Source organism: Scylla paramamosain, chromosome 49, assembly GCF_035594125.1.
Source record: "Scylla paramamosain isolate STU-SP2022 chromosome 49, ASM3559412v1, whole genome shotgun sequence".
Classification (NCBI taxonomy): Eukaryota; Metazoa; Arthropoda; class Malacostraca; order Decapoda; family Portunidae; genus Scylla; species Scylla paramamosain.
Genome location: NC_087199.1, coordinates 3845132 through 3869644, shown reverse-complemented (window position 1 = coordinate 3869644; position 24513 = coordinate 3845132). Strand labels below are relative to the sequence as shown.

Here is a 24513-nt window from a genome sequence, read left to right as displayed (position 1 = left end):
TACAGGGGATGAGGAGTATTCCTTACGAGGCGAGGTTGAAGCTGTTAAATTTACATTCTCTAGAGAGACGTAGGTTAAGAGGGGACCTGATAGAAGTCTTTAAGTGGTATAAGGGTTATAACAAGGGAGATGTAAGCAAAATTCTTAGGATCAGCAACCAGGGTAGAACAAGAAATAACGGGTTCAAGCTTGAAAAATTTAGGTTTAGGAAGGAGATAGGAAAAAATTGGTTCTCAAATAGAGTGGTAGATGAGTGGAACGGACTCAGTAATCATGTAGTTAGTGCTAGGACACTAGAGAGCTTTAAGAGAAGATTAGACAAGTTTATGGATGGGGATAACAGATAGGTGTGTTTCATACAGGGACTGCCACGTGTAAGCCTGGTCGCTTCTTGCAGCTTCCCTTATTTATTATGTTCTTATGTTCTTATGCGTGTGTGTGTGTGTGTGTGCGTGTGTGTGTGTGTGTGTGTGTGTGTGTGTGTGTGTGTGTGTGTGTGTGTGCACCAATTCACAGCCTCGCCATTACAGAAGTCGCCTTGAGGTTTTCATGGGGCACCTGAGTGCTGATAGCGTGGCGCTGCTCCCTGAATGCCTTGAGGAGCTGTACCTGGCCGTATCTAGTGATGAGCAGGCTGCCAGCCTCCCAGCAGCCCTCACCCGAGCCGCGTCATCTCTCCTTAGCCTGTGGAGTCTTAGTATGTAGTGCAGTGACCCTTGAAGATTGTTGAATTCCTTGCACTGATATCCATCAAATGCTGTGGGTGTGTGTGTGTGGTTTGAGGTGGTATTGTCCTTGCAGGGATACACGTCCCTGTGGCGATGGTATCACCAGTGACAGTTCCTTCACCACTCCCTCCTTTCATATATGTGGAGTTGGTCTTGTCTGGCGTGGACAAAACCCTGATAAAGGATGCTTGTCAAGTAGCAGCGGCTATCCAGCCTATGACAGGGTGAGTTTGTGTAATCTGTACACACTTTCTCTCTCTCTCTCTCTCTCTCTCTCTCTCTCTCTCTCTCTCTCTCTCTCTCTCTCTCTCTCTCTTCTCAAAAAATAAATAAAGAAGGAAAGAGAGAAAGAAAGAAAGAATGAAAGAAAGAAAGAAAAGAAAATAATAATAATAATAATAATAATAATAATAATAATAATAATAATAATAATAAAATAATAATAATAATAATAATAATAATAATAATAATAATAATAATAATAATAATAATAATAATAATAATATAAAAAGAGAGCAACAAAAATTCAATAAAAAAAAAGCCCACTGAGATGCTAATCCCATAAAAGGGTCCAAAGCGGTAGTCAAAAAATGGAGGATAAGTGTCTTGAAACCTCCCTCTTCAAGGAATTCAAGTCATAGAAGGTGGAAATACAGAAGCAGGTATGGAGTTCCAGAATTTAGCACAGGAAGGGATGAATGACTGAGAATGCTGGTTAACTCTTGCATTATAGGTGGACAGAATAAGGGTGAGAGAAAGAAGAAATTCTTGTGCAGCGAGGCTGCTGGGGAGGGGAGGCATGCAGTTAGTAAGATCAGAAGAGCATTTAGCATGAAAATAGCGGTAGAAGACAGCTAGAGATGCAACATTGCGTTGATGAGAGAAAGGCTGAAGACAGTCAGTTAGAGGAGAGGAGTTTATGAGACGAAAAGCTTTTGATTCCACCCTGTCTGGCAGAGCAGTATGAGTGGAACCCCCCCAGATATGTGAAGTATACTCCATACATGGACGGATAAGGCCCTTGTACAGAGTTAGCAGCTGGGGGTGTGAAAAAACTGGTGGAGAAGTCTCAGAACACCTAACTTCATAGAAGCTGTTTTAGCTAGAGATGAGATGTGAAGTTTCCAGTTTAGATTATAATAAAGGACAGAGCGAGGATGTTCAGTGGAGAAGAGGGGGAGAATTGAGAGTCATTTAAGAAGAGGTGATAGTTGTCTGGAAAGTTGTGTCAAGTTGATAGATTGAGGAACTAAGTTTTTGAGGCATTGAACAATACCAAGTTTGCTCTGCCCCAATCAGAAATTTTAGAAAGATCAGAAGTCAGACGTTCTGTGGCTGACCTGCATGAAATGTTTACTTCCAGAAGGGTTGGACGTCTATGAAAAGGCGTGGAAAAGTGCAGGGTGGTATCATCAGCGTAGGAGTGCATAGGACAAGAAGTTTGGTTTAGAAGATCATTAATGAATAATAAGAAGAGAGTGGGTGACAGGACAGAACCCTGAGGAACACCACTGTTAATAGATTTAGGAGAAGAACAGTGACCGTCTACTACAGCAGTAATAGAACGGTCAGAAAGGAAACTTGAGGTGAAGTTACAGAGAGAAGGATAGAAGCCGTAGGAGGGTAGTTTAGAAATCAAAGCTTTGTGTCACACTCTACCAAAAGTTTTTGATATGTCCAAGGCAACAGCAAAAGTTTCACCAAAATCTCTAAAAGAGGATGACCAAAACTCAGCAATGAAAGCCAAATCACCAGCGGCCTTGACGGAATCCATACTGGCGATCAGATAGAAGGTTGTGAAGTGATAGATGTTTAAGAATCTTCCTGTTGAGGATAGATTAAAAACTTTTGAGAGGCAGGAAAATAAAAGGAATAAGACGGTAATTTGAGGGATTAGAACGGTCACCCTTTTTAGGAACAGGTTGAATGTAAGCAAACTTCCAGCAAGAAGGAAGGAAGGAGGAAGGAGTTAAGAGTTTGAGTAGGCAAGGTGCAAGCACGGACCCACAGTTTCGTAGAACAATAGGAAGGACCCCATCAGGTCCATAAGCCTTCCGAGGGTTTAGGTCAGCGAGGGCATGGAAAACATCATTACGAAGAATTTTAATAGGTAGCATGAAGTAGTCAGAGGGTGGAGGAGAGGGAGGAACAAACCCTGAATCGTCCAAGGTCCATGCCCTCAGCGAGGGCATGGAAAACATCATTGCGAAGAATTTTAATAGGTAGCATGAAGTAGTCAGAGGATGGAGGAGAGGGAGGAACAAACCCTGAATCGTCCAAGGTAGAGTTTTTAGCAAAGGTTTGAGCGAAGTGTCCTGCTTTAGAGATAGATGTGATAGCAGTGGTGCCATCTGGTTGAAATAAAGAAGGGAAAGAAGAAGAAGCAAAGTTGTTGGAGATATTTTTGGCTAGATGCCAGAAGTCACGAGGGGGAGTAAGAGCTTGAAAGATTTTGACATTTTCTATTAATGAAGGAGTTTTTGGCTAGTTGGAGAACAGATTTGGCATGGTTCCGGGCAGAAATATAAAGTGCATGAGATTCTGGTGATGGAAGGCTTGAGTACCTTTTGTGGGCCACCTCTCTATCATGTATAACAGGAGAACAGGCTGTATTAAACCAAGGTTTATAAAGTTTAGGTCGAGAAAAAGAGGGAGGAATGTACGCCTCCATGCCAGACACTATCACCTCTGCGCTCGGCACACAAAGACGGGTCTCCTGAAATCTGGTTGATGAGTTGTGTCGGTGACGTAACGTAACGCTGAGGGGTAGCGTTGGGGCTGAGAGGCAGCCATTTTGTGTGTGTGTGTTTTTTTTTTTTTTTATGTAGGAGTGACACTGGCCAAGGGCAACAAAAATCCAATGAAAAAAAAATGCCCACTGAAATGCCAGTCCCACAAAAGGGTCAAAGCAGTAGTCAAAAATTGGTGGATAAGTGTCTTGAAACCTCCCTCTTGAAGGAATTCAAGTCATAGGAAGGTGGAAATACAGAAGCAGGCAGGGAGTTCCAGAGTTTACCAGAGAAAGGGATGAATGATTGAGAATACTGGTTAACTCTTGCGTTAGAGAGGTGGAGAGAATAGGGGTGAGAGAAAGAAGAAAGTCTTGTGTAGCGAGGCCGCGGGAGGAGGGGAGGCATGCAGTTAGCAAGATCAGAAGAGCAGTTAGCATGAAAATAGCGGTAGAAGACAGCTAGATATGCAACATTGCGGCGGTGAGAGAGAGGCTGAAGACAGTCAGTTAGAGGAGAGGAGTTGATGAGACGAAAGGTTTTGATTCCACCCTGTCTAGAAGAGCGGTATGAGTGGAACCCCCAGACATGTGAAGCATACTCCATACATGGACGGTTAGGGTTGTGATGGTGTTATAGTGTTATTGGTGTCTTCAGAGATTGGTGTTATGGTGTTATAGGTGAACTATGGTGATGGTGGCGATGTCTCGTGAGGTTTGAGGAGGTGAAATAGGGGAATAGTTGTTTGGGGACGGCGTCTAGGGGAATTCCTGCTGGGGGAAATATTCCAGCGGCCTGTGAAGGAGTGAAAGGATTTTAGTGTTTTGTGAAGTGACGGGAATGGCATATATTGATGTGCATAACCTTTAAGCGATAAGGGAGGCGATATAACAACCTAAGTAAAGAGAAACGTATGGTAATTGAGTGTGGGAAATTATCCTGTGTTGGTCTAAGGTAGAAATTTGTTTACTAATTTCCTTTAATATGAATTGCCTCAGTTTATTTGTAAGATAGCATTATTACTAATATAATATGTTATTATATACAATAATTGTGTTTTCTTCCTCAACATTCATCTGGCATTGAGGTGATTCCTGGCGTGCTGTGCCGAGGTAAGGGTTTGTGGGCGGGTTTAATAGCTGACGATTTCGGATAGGTCGAGTAGGTAGTCCAGGCCTTTAAAACTTTCTGGAATCAGTGTACCGTCCATTTTCTTGGAAATATAACAGTGATCGTGATACTATCTATCTATCTATCTATCTATATTATATATATATATATATATATATATATATATATATATATATATATATATATATATATATATATATATATATATATATATATATATATATATATATATATATAACTCCCCTCGTGATTTCTGGCATCTAGCCAAAAAAATCTCCAATAACTTTGCTTCTTCTTCTTTCCCTCCTCTACTTCAACCAGATGGCACCACTGCTATCACATCTATTTCTAAAGCTGAACTCTTTGCTCAAACCTTTGCTAAAAACTCTACCTTGGACGATTCTGGGCTTGTTCCTCCCTCTCCTCCATCCTCTGACTACTTCATGCCACGTATTAAAATTCTTCGTAATGATGTTTTCCATGCCCTCGCTGGTCTAAACCCTCGGAAGGCTTATGGACCTGATGGGGTCCCTCCTATTGTTCTCCGAAACTGTGCCTCCGTGCTTGCACCTTGCCTAGTCAAACTCTTTCAGCTCTGTCTGTCAACATCTACCTTTCCTTCTTGCTGGAAGTTTGCCTACATTCAACCTGTTCCTAAAAAGGGTGACCGCTCTAATCCCTCAAACTACCGTACTATTGCTTTAATTTCCTGCTTATCTAAAGTTTTTGAATCTATCCTCAACAGGAAGATTCTTAAACATCTATCACTTAACAACCTTCTATCTGATCGCCAGTATGGGTTCCGTCAAGGCCGCTCTACTGGTGATCTTCTGGCTTTCCTTACTGAGTCTTGGTCATCCTCTTTTAGAGACTTTGGTGAAACTTTTGCTGTTGCCTTGGACATATCAAAAGCCTTTGATAGAGTCTGGCACAAAGCTTTGATTTCCAAACTACCCTCCTACGGTTTCTATCCTTCTCTCTGTAACTTCATCTCAAGTTTCCTTTCTGACCGTTCTATTGCTGCTGTGGTAGACGGTCACTGTTCTTCTCCTAAATCTATTAACAGTGGTGTTCCTCAGGGTTCTGTCCTGTCACCCACTCTCTTCTTATTATTCATTAATGATCTTCTAAACCAAACTTCTTGTCCTATCCACTCCTATGCTGATGATACCACCCTGCACTTTTCCACGTCTTTTCATAGACGTCCAACCCTTCAGGAGGTAAACATATCACGCAGGGAAGCCACAGAACGCCTGACTTCTGATCTTTCTAAAATTTCTGATTGGGGCAGAGCAAACTTGGTATTGTTCAATGCCTCAAAAACTCAATTCCTCCATCTATCAACTCGACACAATCTTCCAGACAACTATCCCCTCTTCTTCATTGACACTCAACTGTCCCCCTCTTCTACACTGAACATCCTCGGTCTGTCCTTTACTTATAATCTGAACTGGAAACTTCACATCTCATCTCTAGCTAAAACAGCTTCTATGAAGTTAGGTGTTCTGAGACGTCTCCGCCAGTTTTTATCACCCCCCCAGCTGCTAACTCTGTACAAGGGCCTTATCCGTCCATGTATGGAGTATGCTTCACATGTCTGGGGGGGTTCCACTTATACTGCTCTTCTAGACAGGGTGGAATCAAAAGCTTTTCGTCTCATCAACTCCTCTCCTCTAACTGACTGTCTTCAGCTCCTCTCTCACCGCCGCAATGTTGCATATCTAGCTGTCTTCTACCGCTATTTTCATGCCAACTGCTCTTCTGATCTTGCTAACTGCATGCCTCCCCTCCTTCCGCGGCCTCGCTGCACAAGACTTTCTCTCACCCCTATTCTGTCCACCTCTCTAACGCAAGAGTTAACCAGTATTCTCAATCATTCATCCCTTTCTCTGGTAAACTCTGGAACTCCCTGCCTTCTTCTGTATTTCCACCTTCCTATGACTTGAATTCCTTCAAGAGGGAGGTTTCAAGACACTTATCCACCAATTTTTGACCTCTGCTTTGACCCTTTTATGGGACTGGCATTTCAGTGGGCATTTTTTTTATTAGATTTTTGTTGCCCTTGGCCAGTATCCTTCCTACATAAAAAAAAAAAAAAAAAATAAAATATATATATATATATATATATATATATATATATATATATATATATATATATATATATATATATATATATATATATATATATATGTATATATATATATATATATATATATATATATATATATATATATATATATATATATATATATATATATATATATATATATATATATATATATAGATAGATAGATAGATAGATAGATAGATAGATAGATAGATAGATAGATAGATAGATAGATAGATAGATATCCTTTGATCCAGTGCTTTAGATTTTACTGGGAGTAATTGTCGTTTCGGCAGGTGCCTTCTGCCTTCTCCTAATAATAATTATAATTAGTAAATAAATAAATAAATAAATAAATAAATAATGGAACAAAAATATACAATAAAAACTGGATAAGTAAATGAGCAAATAAGACAGGATGATGCAAAGAAGCAAACTAACACGCCACTTCAACACCATGCATTATAAAAGAAAATTTTCTAGAACAAAACACATCAAGTAAAATATCAAAGAAAAAATCAAGGAAAAGAAAGAAAAAGAAAAGAGAAGGCATAAAAACAAGCCATTAAACAATACTGAATACTAAAATAAAACTTTATGAAACAGATGGCTAAATAAAACAAATAATTAAATAAAACTGAATAAATGAATATTACAAAAAAAGTTAATAAGAAGAAAATGTTATACAAAACATAACTAAGCTTACAAAGAAATAGCAGAAATATATAAAAAAAAACATAATTAGATAAGGAATGAACTAATCAATCAGTAATTTCATTAAACTGTAAACAAACACATTAATGGAAGAAAATGGATGATGTGTCAGTAATGAATTGAGTTACTCAGACAGACAGACAGGCAGACAGACAGACAGACAGACAGGGCAGGAAGGGTACTGGTAATGAACAGTTAAAACAACAGAACACAGATGTTGAAGCACTGTGCCAGCAAAGCAAACAACAGAGAAAAGCAAATTAAAAGAAGCTAAAAACAAAAACAAAAATTTCAAAACACAACAAAGAAATCCATAAAAATAAAAAATGAAATGTTTGTTAAAGTTAATTACATAAACGAAAAATATCAAAATTTTAAAAAATATTAAAATACAAATAAAAACATTTGTAGCAAATAAAACATCAATAAAATAAAACAATAAATAATACAAAACAAATAATAAAAAAATAAACGAAATAAATAAAATTTCAATCAGGTTTTCGTTTTTCCTTCCAGAAATGAAGCCATTACGTTCCCCGGAGGCAGGATGAAGGCAGCAGAGTGGCGGCGCCTGTTTGACCTCCTGGCGGCAGCACGAGTCAAGGTGAGGATAGGGGGAGATGTTGCGATACCAGAGGAAACCATCACGGTGGAGGAGGAGAGGGATCTGAGGGACCTCGCTATCACTTTGTGGGGGTGCGGGGTGTGGAGGTGAGTGTGTGTGTGTGTGTGTGTGTGTGTGTGTGTGTGTGTGTGTGTGTGTGTGTGTGTGGTTGGAAGGAGAGAGAGAGAGAGAGAGAGAGAGAGAGAGAGAGAGAGAGAGAGAGAGAGAGTCCGTGTGTGTGTGTTTATGTAGGACACCAGACAAGGGCAATAAGAATCCAATAAAAAAAAATTAAAACCCACTGAGATGCCGGTCTCCGAAAAGGGTAGAGGTAGTCAAATTTCAAGGATAAGTTTCTTGAAACCTCCCTGTTGAAGGAGTTCAAGTCATAGGAAGGTGAAAATACAAAAGCAGGCAGGAATTCCAGAGTTTACCAAAGAAAGGAATGAATGATTGAAAATACTGGTTAACTCTTGCCTTAGGGAAGTGGACAGAATAAGGGTGAGAGAAAGGAAAAAGTCTTGTGGAGCGAGGCCGCTGGAGGAGGAAAGGCATGCAGTTAGAAAGATCAGAAGAGTAGTTAGCATGAAAATAGCGATAGAAGATAACAAGAGATGCAACACTGCGGCGATGAGAAAGAGACTGAAAAAAGTGTGTGTGTGTGTGTGTGTGTGTGTGTGTGTGTGTGTGTGTGTGTGTGTTTGGAGAGAGAGAGAGAGAGAGAGAGAGAGAGAGAGAGAGAGAGAGAGAGAGAGAGAGAGAGAGAGAGAGAGAGAGAGAGTGTGTGTGTGTGTTCCTTCTAATTATCCTTGGCTTCTCCCTCACAGACGCTCCAGTGAGCTGTGTTTCTTGTCAAATATACTTGGTGAGTGATGAGTCTGATGAAGAAGATGAAAATAATGATGAAGATAATGATGATGATGATGAAAACGAGGAGGAGGAGGAGGAGAAGGAAGAGGAGGAGGACAAAAAAATGTTAGTGTCAGCAGTAATATTCAGAATTGTGTGAATGTTACAATATTATAAGGTTAGTAATAGTTTTATAAAAAAGTGGTAACTACTACTACTACTACTACTACTACTACTATTATAATTCTTATTTTATTATAATTCTCAGTCATTTAAATAGCCTTGATTCTTTTCTTCTTTTGAATTATGATTTATAGACTACAATTAAAACTTTTCTTCAGTACTTTCCGAAACTGTTCCCATATCTATAACAAAAACAATATATGTTAATATTTAGGCCTTAATTAAAACTGATTTTAATACTTTTAAAGAAACAGAATTTTAATTTAAAGGGGGGGGTCGCCGCCAGTTACTTGATGACATATGGCTTTTAAGAAATGTATTCCTTTAACTTAAGGAAAACATTTGTAAAAACATCAGTTGTAACAATGTTTGCCTCACTAGAAAAAACTTCCAAATTTCATGTTAATTTTTAATATATATATATATATATATATATATATATATATATATATATATATATATATATATATATATATATATATATATATATATATATATATATATATATATATATATATATATATATATATATATATATATATATATATATATATATATATATATATATATATATATATATTATATATAATATTATTATATTATATTATGTTATATTATTATATTATATAATATTATTATATTATATTATATTATATTATTATATATATATATATATATATATATATATATATATATATATATATATATATATATATATATATATATATATATATATATATATATATATATATATATATATATATATATATATATATATATATATATATATATATATATATATATATATATATATATATATATATATATATATATATATATATATATATATATATATATATATATATATATATATATATATATATATATATATATATATATATATATATATATATATATATATATATATATATATATATATATATATATATATATATATATATATATATATATATATATATACGACCAATATCCAAATCCCTGCCCCTTCATAAAGCTGCCGCACTTGGACTAGCTTCACTGAGCCACCTCTTACATGGACGCAGTGCAAGGCTCACACAGGGCTCACAGGGCCCAACAGAGTACAGGGTCCCTTGTGACTCCTTCACCCTTTTCACAGCGGTCATAACTCCAGGTCACACTAAGATGAGGTCACCCGACTGTTTTACCAGCCCACAGACAAGGGAAATACTCCAAACAACATTTAACACCCACAGCTGCAGAAGAATCGACAACCACGTCTAGGAAAAATAGTTAACATACAATAACACATAAGTGGTCGAGCTATAATATCCCATTGGACTTCCATCCTCCGTAACAGTCCTCCCAATACCCAACAGAGTGTTATATTATAACCTCAAGCCGAGTAGTGTCGTTTACTGCCCCCTGGACGGCAGGCCTTGTCAGTATCTGAGGAGGAAGTAATGTTCACTGCACAGCTAATAACTCAAGTCCTCTGCGGCTGAACTGCATCAACCTGCAGTATCATTTAAGACAAAACAGGGTCACTAACAAAAGACTCAAGAAACTACTAAAAAAAAACAAGTGCCCACGAACACACAGGAGGGTCAGTCACCGCATACTGCGCCAGCTTGACCTGTACACTTGCACAGCCCAGCTGAGGAGTAACTTCCTTTGGTATAGTGTGTGTAATACACAACTACCCTTACTGGCAGACTACTATGGAGACTCCTATATAAATAGGCCGGGGCGTACAGCCGGTAATGACTCACTTATCCCTTGAAGGCAACTGACCTGGCTAACTATTACCACGCCTTAGTCTCCTTCAGATATTAGAGCATGTCTCAGTAGGTCTGCTCCTTCCAACTGCAAAGTAGTAACTGGAAAATCCGCCTCTCCTTCTGCCGCTAAGGAGAGAGAGTACAAGGAAAGGGGGGGAGGTGCGACACACACACACACACACACACACACACACACACACACACACACACACACACACACACACACACACACACACACACACACACACACACACACACACACTGCTCCCCGCGCGATCTTTACTCGAATAAAACACTTTAATTCTAAATATTCTAGGGAGGCTAGATGAAAACTGATTACTTCACTGTCAAGGGCAACTTTTCTACTGAATACTGGGTGAGTCTCAAATTAAATGGATAAGGGGAAATAAGGAAATTTATGTAGAGAAAATAAGTAATTGCGCGGATAAATTTTAGGTCCTGTTTAGACTCTTGTACCCTTTCCCAGACGGTCATAACACCAGGTTACACACTTGAGGTCGCCAGTCTGTTTCTCCCACCCACAGACAAGGAAACATTACATCAACAACTAACCCTAACATCTGGGAAAGAATCGATACCCACGTTCTAGGAAGAGACAGTTTCAACAAACAACAAATATATATAAGGATTATAATGCTCTACAGAATACTGCCCCTACAAATGATAAGACATTTTTTTTTCTTTTTTTTTCTTTTTTTTTTTTTAGCTAAAGTTAAAACTTTTATTTGAACACTTTGCTGCTGACAGAGTAAAACATTTATTTGAGCACTTCCATGTTTACATAACGAAAATTCAATATTTCAAATATTGTTCTTTTAAGTTACAATAAGAAACATATCGCTCGTTTGCGACAACAACGTCATAACTAAAAAAAAAATGGATTTTCGAGTTATTCATATAGACATATTCATCTTGAAACGCAGATTTTTTGGCAAAAGTGTCATAATTGTTGTTAAAAAATTGACCGCTAGAGGCGCTAAATGTCATAACGACATAACATAATATGTACCAACTTCTTTGCGTGAAGACCGTTACATGTCAGTTGTGCTGTGACCATCGTTGGGGTAACTACACTCACGTTGTCATTTAGAGTGTCATATTTTGATTTAGAACTATGTTAGTACAAAATGTAAGTACTGAACTTATGAATTATGTTTCATGCAATTATGTGTTATTTTGATGTAATACGTTTTGTCTGCGAACATAGAGCTCTATGTTTTACGTCATTATTCAAAATGTGTCATTATTGGTAAAAACAAACAGATCTATGTTTTACGTCCTAATTCAAAATGTGTCATTATTGGAAAAAAAAACTTGTGAATAATAGGTGTTGTATTTGAGTTATGACAGTATTGTTACAAACATTACCTCGTATTACAGCAGCACATTTTTGTTTAACTTAAATTATGTCATTGTTATTTGAAAATCTTGCGAAAAACTTTAAAAAGTTAGTGTATTATTTACATTGGTGACATTGTTGCAACAAAACATTGTATTCATAAATATCATATTTTTTTTTTCAGATTAAATAGGTACCATGTCATGTAGAGGAAAACTTATGCTAGAATTAGCATTAAAGGCTAAGGAAAACAGTGAAGAAAACCCTGAGGAAAATAGTACAGGTATATACTATCATAACCTTCATTATATTTCTATATAATTTGCTTTAAGGTGGGAGGTAAGCCTATTTTTTTTTTATTAATGAGCCAATTTTGATGAAAACTATTTTAACAATCAAAACTTTCGGAGGAGTAAGGCTTTGAAGTTTAAAGATCCAACTTTTTAAAAATGCAAAATAAAGTAAAATTTTCAGATTTTTTGGTTCTCATTGTTAAAATTTTGGATCCCCATCTGAGGAATTTATAGTTCCCCCCAAAACTAAAAAAAAAAAAAAAATGACACATGCTGTCTTACATACCATAGAGCGTTTTTAACACAAAAAACAAAAATCACATTTTAGACCCATTTCTTTGTACTTTGTAGGATGTGAACTTGCTGTTGACCCTCAAATCAATGATGACCATCTGCTGCCATCAGCAAGCATTACGGGTGCAAGCTCTGCTTCAAATAACAGGAAGTCTTCTTCTAGTAGTGACTCGTCCTCTAGTAGTGACTCGTCTTCTAGCAGTGAATCATCTTCTAGCAGTGACTCAGAAACTGAAGATATTGACACAGATGATTCCGTGAAAGATAAGGACTATATCCCAAGCAAAGAGGAAGAAGAGAGTTTTAGCCTTGAAGAGAAGGACGCAGTTGATAAAATTCCTGCACTAGTTAGTCCGCAAAAGGGACGTAAACGTAAACAGCACCTGAGTCAATGGAAGAAACATAAAGCGAAAAAATTAAGGAACTCTGGAAAGGCTTATATAAGCAAAAATAATAAAATAAGACCAGAAAGGAAAATGAAACTGCCATGTGGAAATAAATGTCGAATTAAATGTTCAGAACAGATAAATGAAGAAGAAAGGCAAAAACTCTTTGACTCTTATTGGGCATTAGGAGACATTGCTCAACAGTGGCAGTTCATTTCAAACTGCATTAAAACTGTTAGACCTAAATACAGGTATGTTCGTGAGGGAGGCAACCGTCAACCTAGGAACAATAACAGTTCCTTTCACTTCATGGTTGGTCAGAATGAAATTCGTGTTTGCAAACTTTTTTTCAAGAACACACTTGATATCAATGACCGGCCAATAAGAACAGCTTTAGCAAAGCAAAGCAGAGTTGCTAATGTTCTTCTTATGGAACCTGATAAGAGAGGCCAACATGGTAATCAAGTAACTGTTGATCCTGAAATTAGGAAAGGCGTCAAGGCACATATTGAGTCTGTCCCTCAGATAGAGAGTCACTATACGAGAGCTACATCAAGTAGGACATTCATATGCGGCTCTAAAACAATTGCAGAAATTCACCGCGATTATGTTGAGAAGTCCAAACAACAAAAGGTACCTTATGCCAATTGTCATGTTATTGGCCGAGTTTACCTTGAATGGGATCACGTTTTCTTAGTGTCCCCGTGTTCCGGTTACCTGCCATTCGGGCATTATCCTTATTATTGTTATAAGTAGTGTAAGGCTTATTTACCCATTTTATATCATGTAGTATTATCTTCTTCATAATTTAAGTTCTCTATATCTTTATATGTATAAGGAAGGGAGTATAATTGAGGTGAAATACGTTGAAAACGAGGGGAGCTTGAGTGGGCAACAACACATTCCAAGGAGGGGAAAAATCAGAGCGCCTTAGGTCGTGAGGAAAGGTGGAGGGAAGGCGTCTCTCAGGGAAGGATCTTGGTGTGGATTGGTGATGGAGTGAGTTCGTGGAGGTGTTAGTGGTGTAGCGGTATAACCTTGATATCCAGGATCAGGTTAGTGAGTCTTTTGTGGTACCAAGAGCTCTTGTCCGCTGAAATTCGGGTGTTGAGTTGTGCCGGTGACGCTGTTGGAAGGGGTCAGAGGTTAAACTGGCAGCCATTTTGTGAGTGGAGGTTGTGGTGTTAACCTTGGAAGTTGGTGTTGTGGTGTATTGGTGATTTTGGGGACGAGATTGTGGTGTTATGGGTAATCTTTGGTGATAATGGTAATTTCTTGTGAGGCTTGAGGAGGTGAAATACGGGAATTATTGTCTGGGGACGCAGTAGTGGCGTCTGAGTAAATTCCTGCGGTTGAGGGGAAACATTTATGTGACTGGTGGAGGTGTAAACGGGTTCTGGTGACGTGGGAAGTGACGAGAACGTCATGTAGTAACGTGTGCTACCTCATGTTGTTTGTGAATTATTATTAGTATTAATATATGTGCTTGTAACATAGAATAATCGTGTTTTCTACCCCTCCAACAACAATCTGGTATTAGAGGTAATTCCAGTCATGCTGAGTCAAGGTAAAGGTGGAGTAAGAGATAATTCTGACGATTTCGGATAGGTCGGGTAGGCACTCGAAGCCTTTAAAAATCCAGACCTTTAAAACTTTCCGGGATCAGTGTAACGTCCACTTTCTTGGAGAGATAACCGGGATCGTACGATCGCAGGTAAGTAGGCGATCGTGACACAATTACACTCTGTTTTATCGCATTTTTACCACAGAGTATAATATTTCTTTTTTTGTTCCTAAAAAGGACCAATGCGATGTTTGTTCATCTTGTCATAATGCGGAGAAAGAAGAGAAAGAGCGCCTTCAAGGAAGCTATGAAAATCACCACAAAGAAAAAGACATGTCAAGAAATGAAAAACAAAGATAAAACTGAGAGTGATGCAGTTGTTGCTGTTTATGACCTTCAGGCTGTAATGCAGATACCAAAAGGGGACATTTCAGTTTTTTATTACAAGTCAAAGCTGAATGTTTTAAATTTTACTATTTACAATGCTAAAACAAACTCATGTAATTGCTACGTCTGGAATGAAACTAATGGCCAACGTGGGGTTAATGAAATTGGGACCTGTGTTCTCGATTACATTAAAACCTTGTGTGAGGCAGGAGAAACTGACATAATTTTTTACTCAGATAACTGTTCTGGCCAACAGAAAAATAAGTTCATGATGGCACTTTACCTTTATGCAGTAAACAACTTACCAAATATAACTTCAATAACGCACAAGTTTCTAATAAAAGGGCATACCCAAAATGAGGGTGACTCTGCCCATTCCCTAATTGAAAGAGAAGTAAAGAGAATTTTAAAAAGTGGACCCATTTATGTGCCGGAAACTTACGTAACGGTAGTTCGAACTGCTAGAAAGAAAGGACAGCCTTTCGTAGTAAAAGAGCTTTGTTACAAAGATTTCTTGAACATCAAGTCTCTAGCTAATGAAATGGGACCTATCAATTGCAAGACTCTTCAACTCTCTGATGTTAAAGTAATGAAATTTGAAAAGCAGTCACCACTGTCAGTTTTTTTGTAAACATTCCTATGGTTCAGACTATAAGGAGCTTAAAATTTTGAAAAACTCAAATAAAGCCACCTCCATTAATGACTTATTGCCATGTTACTCCAGCAGACTTACATTGCCTGCTAACAAGAAAAAAGACTTGATGGACCTTTGTAATAAAAATCTGATTCCACGATGCCATCATAAATTTTATGAAGTCCAAAACAACAAAAGGTACCTTATGCCAATTACACTCTGTTTTATCGCATTTTTACCACAGACTGTAAATGAAATCAATCTTAATGAAATGAGTTAAAATACAAATTTAGTATGCCTATTACGATATTAAGTTTTGTTGTATGCTAATTCATTAGGTACATATTATTTGAATGGAATATTAAATAGATGTTTATTTTATAATGTTTTTTTTTTTTTTTATTATACAGTCCATCTTTCATTTATTTGAAAATTTTTGAGTTGTCTAATTCCTTAGGCATATTTGAAAGAAATTATAATTAGGAAGAATCTATTAGGTTCATAAGGATTTTTTTATTTGAAAAAAAATGATAATTAGGAAGAATCTATTATGTTCATGAGGATGTTTATATATATATATATATATATATATATATATATATATATATATATATATATATATATATATATATATATATATATATTTGAAAAAAAAATTATAATTAGGAGGAATCTATTATGTTCATAACAATGTTTTTTTTTTTTATATCTTTTTGTGTTACAGTCAATATCTTTCATTTATTAGGAAGTATCTATCATTTTCATAATAAGAAAATGTATTATCATCAATCTTGTCAAAGTCATAAGCAATGAACAATACATAATTAAGTAACATATTGGTGATTATTTTCCTTTCAATAATAGCACAAAACAAAATAGTACATGAGAGGTCTACTATTTTTTATGAAGAACGTCATATTAAAAAAAAAGCATTATAAAAGTTTAAATAAAGGTTTGATTAGTGAAGATATAATTATTTCAATTTCTATAAATTTTAAAGGACTATTTGATGTTTCAAAAAATGTTCCAGCTATGGTCTTTTGGAACTATTCACAATATTGAGAGTGTTTTCATTCTTTAAAATGGCTCTCGTGAAAAATTGCTATTTTTGAGTTATGACGACGTTGTCGCAAACGAGCGATATATGTTTTGAATGTTTAGGCTATAGTTAAAACATTCATTTTAAGACTCACAAGTTTTTCTTTTAAGCTATAATTAAATTTTCATTTTAAGACACACAGGAGTTGTTCTTTATGGTTATAGTTAAAACTTTACTGCTGTTAATTTAATGAAAAAATTAAAAGCAATAAAATCATGACACTTAGGACACATTTCAGACTCCAGAATTCTGAACATTAGGCCGCCATCTATACAACCTTGACTCCCTTCCTTCAAGCTGTGAGTGCCTTGTTTCTTCTCTTCAGCCCACAGTCGCAAGACCTTTCAACTAAAGCATTGATTGTGGCTTAAACGTTACAAAAAAAAAAAAATGTTGCAATTGCAGCCTAACATTGATATCAACAATAAAGGCAATGATAATTGTAGCAACAAATCCTACACATATGAAACACTCATCCTTTTTAAAAGCTGGCCAGCAGTGACGAGTGTTCAGATGAACGATCTTCACACCACCGTCTGGGAGCACAAAATTAATGATCTTTCAGCGGCAGCCTGGGAGTGTGAGCGGCAACAGTTTTGTGCTGCGGCCTCACACTCTTTAATGTTGAGAATTTTAGGCAATAAAGGAAAGTTTCTTTTAAGACTTTAGGTCATAATTATAATTTTATTTTTAAGAACATTTGGCAATAACTCAAATTTTATTTTTGAGAATTTTAGGTCACACACGCTTTTTTTTTTTAAGACTTGCTGGCTTTTTTTTTTTTTTTTTTCTAAGGCTGTGTTTAAACGACTAACTGTATGTTATTGTTAGGCTGTAATAAAAAAATTTTTTGAGACCACATCTAAAAAAAAAAAAATGTTTCACGTCTCCAGGCTTCCATTTATAGAATTTTTGTTGTATTTCTTTTAGGACAACACATGTAAAAACATCAGTTGTAAGAATGTTTTCCATAATAAAAAAATAAACTTAATTTTAGTTTTCAATATATATATATATATATATATATATATATATATATATATATATATATATATATATATATATATATATATATATATATATATATATATATATATATATATATATATATATATATATATATATATATATATATATATATATATATATATATATATATATTGTTATGACTGGAAATTCCTGTCCTTCCCACAACTGTCTCAAATGGACTTGCTTCCCCCCAAGTCACCCCCCTACGTGACTGGGTACAGGACTTCAGACAAGTTACAAGGTCCTCTTTAGATTCTTGCATCCTTTACCAGACAGACACCAGGTTACACACATGAGGTCGCCAGTCTATTTCTCCTACCCATAAACAAAGAAATATTACATCAGCAACAAACTCCAACAGCTGGGAAAGAATCGATACCCACGTTCTAGGAAGCGACAATTTCAACAAACGACAAAAAGATATAAGGATTATAATGTTCTACAGAACACCGCCCTCACAAATGATAAGACAAAATCCACCTATTTCTGTAGAACACTATCTCCCTCTGTGCAGCATTATATCTACCTTCCCAGAAGACGAATGGCAGAGCCCGGGGAAGAAAGATAATTTACTGCAAGGCAGCGTACATTTATCCTTTACATCTAAAGGCGCTGAGAACACCCCAGATCGCAGTAATATTAATCTAAACAGCATATACACCAACGAAGTGCTCACAAAATAGCAGGAGAATCTAGGACTGCTCACTGCCACACAAAGTATTCATTCCCTGAAAAGGCGAGGAGTCACATCGTAATATATATATATATATATATATACTCGTACATATATATATATATATATATATATATATATATATATATATATATATATATATATATATATATATGGAGTGTGTTAGAGGAAAGTGCACTCCTAGCCATGGCATATGAGACAGTTTGGCACTGGGGGCATTCTGATTACCTTTGCTTTTGATGTGTGTTTTAAGAGTCAAACACTAATAATAAAGGTATTCATCCTGTCCCTCATTTGTTTGAGCCCAGTGGTGTGGTGAAGGGTCCCAGCACTAATAATGAAGCTGTTCCACCCTGCCCCTCGTTTTCTGAAGTTCAGTCCTGTGGTGAAGGTCCCGGAACTAATAATAAAGCTGTTCCACAACAATCTGCAGACTCTGCCAGCAAGGAAGCAACACGGGAAACACTCCAGGGAGAAAGAGCACCGGGGCCGACAGTTGACAACAGGATGATTCGGGGGCAGCCGGAGCCACGGGGCACCGAGAGGACCGCCCGGTAAGACCGAAGCCAACGTCGGCCTCGGAGTGGAGCAAGGCGCGGGAAATGAAAATAACCGCACTAGCTGCTGCAGAGAGAGAGAGAGAGAGAGAGAATGTGTGTGAGAGAGAGTAGCTGCTACTGTACAGAATGTTGATGATGTCAGCGCCAACTCTCGTTTATGCTTAAGACAGTATAGGTCTCTTCAGACAAACATAAAACAAATTTCTTCAATAACAATTTCCTGGAATCCACTCCCGGCAGTCTGCGCCGCCAGCACACCCCGCGTCTCTGAGCCGAGTCTCCACCCAGCATCCTAAACCGTCTGGCCAAACAGGTGAGGTGTCCGGGAGTGAGAGAGACGGTGCACATTACATATTACATCTTAAGTACACATAAATGCTAAGGAAGTATCCTGGTGATAATGTAAAAATGCTGTTAATCTGATACTAGTATTGCAGTGCTACCTGTCTTGCACTGCAGCACGCTGCCACGCTAGTACTTGCCACGTCTCCTCGGAGCGCCGCCATCCGGTGCTGCGCGGCGGAACAGACGTGGAGGCTTTGGCCGAATGCGTGACTGACACGTCCCGCCGGAGGAAGAGCAAGCCAGATTCAGCTGAGAGAGTAGCACTGCCTGCTGAACCAAGAGTAATGAATACAAGAAACGACTCAATGAAACCAACATTTGTTCAGTAATAACAAGCAAGCTATACCAGACTTGGTAATTTTTGGTGTTAACTTATTAAGACAATGTTTGGCATGATCACGACGAATAACAGTTTTTGAAATGCAAAGGTGGAGCGATAGCATCAACATTTGAAGGTGCAGCAGTTACACTCCCTTCAAAGTGGACATGAAGTAAGGAAGATATTAAAGATGGATCAGCTGATGTGTGTAAACACTGCAAGAGTTATGCACAGCAACACTGCTGTATAGTCTTCCAGGGATGCAGCATTACACAGAAAGTGAACCCTTAGTCCTATGTGTGTGTGTGTGTGTGTGTGTGTCATCTGGCGTGGCACAGCTAGGAACAACACGACTAAGTGCACTGTCTTGGGTGTGCCTCCCTACCACAACCCCTGATTGAAGCTTCCCAAGGTAAAGATTATGTTCAGGGGAAGCAAAAGTAAACATTACATTTCAAATAAATTGATATGATTAATAGAAAAATGTTAACTTTCTCCATCCCAAGCTGAAAACGTATGGCAGCTTTTGCATGGTGATATTGCAGAGAGAGAGAGAGAGAGAGAGAGAGAGAGAGAGAGAGAGAGAGAGAGAGAAGGAAGGTTTAACTGGCGACATGTCTGGTGCATCTATGTTAATGTTTTTTTTTTCTTTTTTTTTATCTTGTTTGTTTGCTTGTTCTTTGTTCTTTGTTTTTTTTTTGCTTTCGGCCTGTGTGTATTCCCTTTTTCTGAGATTGACGACAGTCTACTGCAAAATTTAGTTACCAGCAGTGTCAGTGAAAATTCTCTGTCATGACGAGTCAAGCTTCAGTCACACAGCACAACCTCTGCAGTGAGCGGTGACCTCGGCCCTCGTTGTCGTGACGGCGCTGAGTGGGAAACTTTACATTCTGTTCCACAAAATCTGTTACCAGCAGTAAGATTTTCAACCAGTTATTTCTGCTGACCCTGATTAAACAAAGTTTTCATGTATAATATCAGGAGCATAACAACTACCTCGTAGCCTAGACACATTTGTTGACTGCTGCGTGTTGCCTGTATGCAATAGTGCACATTTTGTTTGTCTCTGGGAAACTAGATTGTCGGATCATATGAAACATAAATACCAAAGTAATGCATTTAATTTGTTTACTAACAGCCAAAATTCACTATATGTGTTTTTGTGTGTGTGATTCACCTACGGTCGTCTGCTGGTCACCCAGCCACCATACGGAAAGAACTCAGAGCTCTTTGTGACCGATTATTGGGTAGGACTGAGATCACTGACACACCACACACCAGGACAGCGAGGTCACAACCCCTTGAGTTACATCCATACCTACTTTCTGCTAGGTGAGCAGGGGCTACACATTGAGACTCGCCCATTTGCCTCGCCACGCCCGGGATTCGAACCCGGGCCTTCTTGGTTGTGAGCCTAGCGTGCTAACCACTACACTACGCGGTGTGTGTGTGTGTGTGTGTGTGTGTGTGTGTGTGTGTGTGTGTTTACCTAACTGTATTTATCTAGTTGTGGTATACGGGAAGGGGAACTATGTTCGTGGTGTCCTGTCTCTATATCTACAATCGTCCAACTTGGCCTTGAAATCATGAATCTGCCTTGCACGAACCATATCTGTTTCCAAGCTATTCCATGTCTCTACTATTCTTTAAGGAAAGCTGTTTTTAATATCCCTTTTACAGGCGGCCTTCTTCAACTTCTTTCCATGCCCTCTTGAATCTTTTACATTCCATGTTATCAAATCCTGCTGCTCCACTTTTTCTGATCCATTCATCAGCCTATACACCATAATCAGGTCTCCTCTTTCCCTCCGTTGTTCCAGCGTCTGTAAATTCAACCATTTCTCTTCATATGATAAGACTTGGAACCAATTTTGCTGCTGACCTTTGAATCCTCTCCAATTTCTTTATATTCATTTTTGTACACTGTTGTTACATATTCCAGCCTTGAGTGTATCATAGTTACAGTTTCTTCATCATTTCCTCATCTAGATATTTGAATGCTACTTTAATGTTCTTCACAAGGTTGTAATTTTCAGCCTTTATGTGTTTCCTTGGTGATAACACTGTATAACACGTTTTTTTTTTTTTTTTTGTCTCTGACAAACAAGTGTTATTTTTCAACTCTTTTCATTGCAAAACAATAGAAAATGTCCATTATTCCTGTCAAACTTTGTTTTTGTGGCTTTTAGAATGAATTTTTGCCCTAAAATGGCTAAACCACCATTTTTACCATTTTTGGATAGAAAACAAAAAAATATAAATTCAAATGACACAAAAATTTATTTCAAAACTTCTGAAACTAATTTTTAGGATTAAAAATGAACAGTTTTCTTGATTTGCGTGAATAGAACAAATCACTTTCAAGTATGAGCCTCCAAATGTAGTCTCCCATCATGTTTTCATTGAAGGATCCCTGATATCTCTGTTCAGAGTTCATTATATCTTGGTGGAAGCGCTCCCCTTTCTCCTCTGAATATGCTCCCATATTCTTAAAGTTGTCTAGGATGTGGACCTTCAAGGACATTCTGCAGCCCATCTCACCACAGCTTTTCACTAAAGCTTCAACCAGTTCCATATAATTATCAGCCTTGTTGTTGCCAAGAAGGCCCTGTACTACAGCAATGAAACACTCCCAAGCTTTTTTCTCCTTTTCTGTGAGCTTCTGTAGAAATTCTGAGCACTCCATAATTTTCCTTACTTGTGGTCCAATGAAGATACCAGCTTTCACCTTTGCCTCTGAAAGCTTAGGAAAGAAGTCTTGAAGGTATCTGAAGGCAGCGGACTCCTTGTCAAGAGCTGTAACAAACTGTTTCACGAGACCCAGTTTGATGTGTAGTGGAGGAAACAAAACCTTTTGAGGATTCACCAATGTCTCATGTTTGATATTGTGTGCTCCCACTGTAGTGTCAATCCTTGGAGGCCAGTGCTTTCTCTGATAATGTGCTGCTTTGTCTCTACTGTTCCAAAGGCAAAGAAAACAGGGATTCTTGGTAAAACCTCCTTGCAGTCCCATCAAGCAAGCCACCATCTTGAAGTCTTCATTAACTTCCCAGCCATACTTGTTGTAGTTCAGAGTTTCCAGTAGAAGTTTTACACCGCTGTAGTCTTCCTTAAGATGCACAGAATGAGCAAGAGGCAGAGATGGACACTTGTTTGCACTGTGCAGAAGTACAGCTTCCAGGCTTTTGGAGGAGCTGTCAATGAAGAGTCTCCATTCATCTGCATTGCAAGCAATTCCAATAGCATTAAACAAGCCTGATACATCACTGCAGTAGCACAGCCTGTCCTCCTTTGCAAAGAAGCTGTAGAAATGTTTGTGACGTTTTCTTTGGCTGGTCACTTGCACACTGTCATCAAGTAAATCCCATTCCTTCAGCCCTGAAATCAAAAGCTCACCGTTTGACTTTGTCAGACCAAGATCTCTGATAAGGTCACTGAGGTCTCTTTGGTTTGGGTAGCAAGGATTCCTCCCAACTACAACTGTGTCTGTGATGTCACAGTCTTCCTCTCTCGACTTGACTGGCATGGCGATTTGACGTGTCTCCTCGAGCTCCTAACCTCTGCTGCTAAACTTCGTTATAAGCGCTCTCATGGCTAGTGTAAACTTTTCAGAAACTGAGTTGCTGGTGAAAGGGAAAGTAGGGGATGAACTGAAATCACTTTCTGCAACCAGAAAAAAAGGATTTAACGAAGACAACAAAGAATTTGATTGAAACAGTGTTACCTTAAGTGACCAAGGTGATTATGGTGGCAGTCTCTGCGGCAGTGAGTGATGTCTTAAATCAAGTGATCGAGGCAGTTAAAAGCAACTCCACTGACAACCTTCACATACAGCGGCAAGGAATAATGTTGAAATATAAAAATGACAACCTGGACATGGAGTGATAATCTACGAATCTATGGACTGTAGGAGGAAAGTGAAGAAACTTAGGAAGTGTTGGAAGGGAAAGTGATCGAGCTTGCTTCGAACACTGGAGCTGACCTGAACCCCAGTGATATCTCGGTGGCGCACCGCCTCGGAAAACCTCGAGAACGTGCCACTCAGTCAGATTTTACAGCAGAAAGAGGAATAATTAGTTTCTTAAGAAGAAAGATGAACTAAAGAGAAAGAAGATGAACATTTTCTTTAATGAATACCTGACACCGCTCTGATCAACTATGATGAAGATAGTAAAAGACTTAGAAAGTGAACAACGTCTCCTTAAGAAATGGCAAGATTGGAGCCTGGTGAACGAGGATCCGAACCACTCGATCGAGATCACTACTACAGACGACCTGAACAAAGTGGGGATTATTGGCCAAGTGCTTTGAGCACAGAAATAGGTTAGTATCTATTATTCTACCTTCTCGCCGTGGTCCCACCGCATCTAGCGGTCGGCGGAGGGTAGAAATATTCCGCAAAAGATACAGATTCCACGTTAGAGTTAAATAACTACTCTAGCTCTGCGCTCTGATTGGTCAGCTAGGTGGCGTGATGGGGGGGACCCCCTCGCCCCTCCCTGCTGGGTAAGGTAGCCATCATTCCTTCTGCGGAACTCGTCTTGACTTCACGTTTTTCACTTCGCTCCAGTTGTGTCATGGTGAGTTCCTGCTTTTCCTAGGTTAGCCTGTCTTTTGATAGAGGTTGTGCGTGTTCTTTTGGTCCCGTTGTGCCCAGGCGGGAACGAGTTACACCTTCTGTGTTTCTCTTCGTCTTTCTCGCGGGGCAGGCCGCTGGGCAGGCTGTCTGCCTGCCTCTCTTAGG

General features: G+C 38.1%; 1 protein-coding gene across 11 annotated transcripts in view; it reads left to right on the top strand.

The window, feature by feature from the left end:
• Positions 1-16293, top strand: part of LOC135095610 (uncharacterized) — a 46814-nt gene extending 30521 nt beyond the window's left edge. The window contains exons 3-8 of one of the 11 annotated variants that reach the window (XR_010264451.1): positions 531-697; positions 802-952; positions 7926-8013; positions 8841-8878; positions 12350-12448; positions 12810-16292. Coding sequence is in view for 4 of the 11 variants with exons in the window: in XM_063996545.1 (XP_063852615.1) it covers positions 531-697; positions 802-952; positions 7926-8120; positions 8841-8886 (559 nt within the window). In the remaining 7 variants the exon portion in view is untranslated. Of the gene's footprint in view, positions 1-530; positions 698-801; positions 953-7925; positions 8121-8840; positions 9441-12349 lie in introns of those variants that run through there. The other 10 variants (XR_010264450.1, XR_010264449.1, XR_010264447.1 and 7 more) reach the window with 10 other exon arrangements.
• The last annotated feature ends 8220 nt before the right edge of the window (positions 16294-24513 follow it).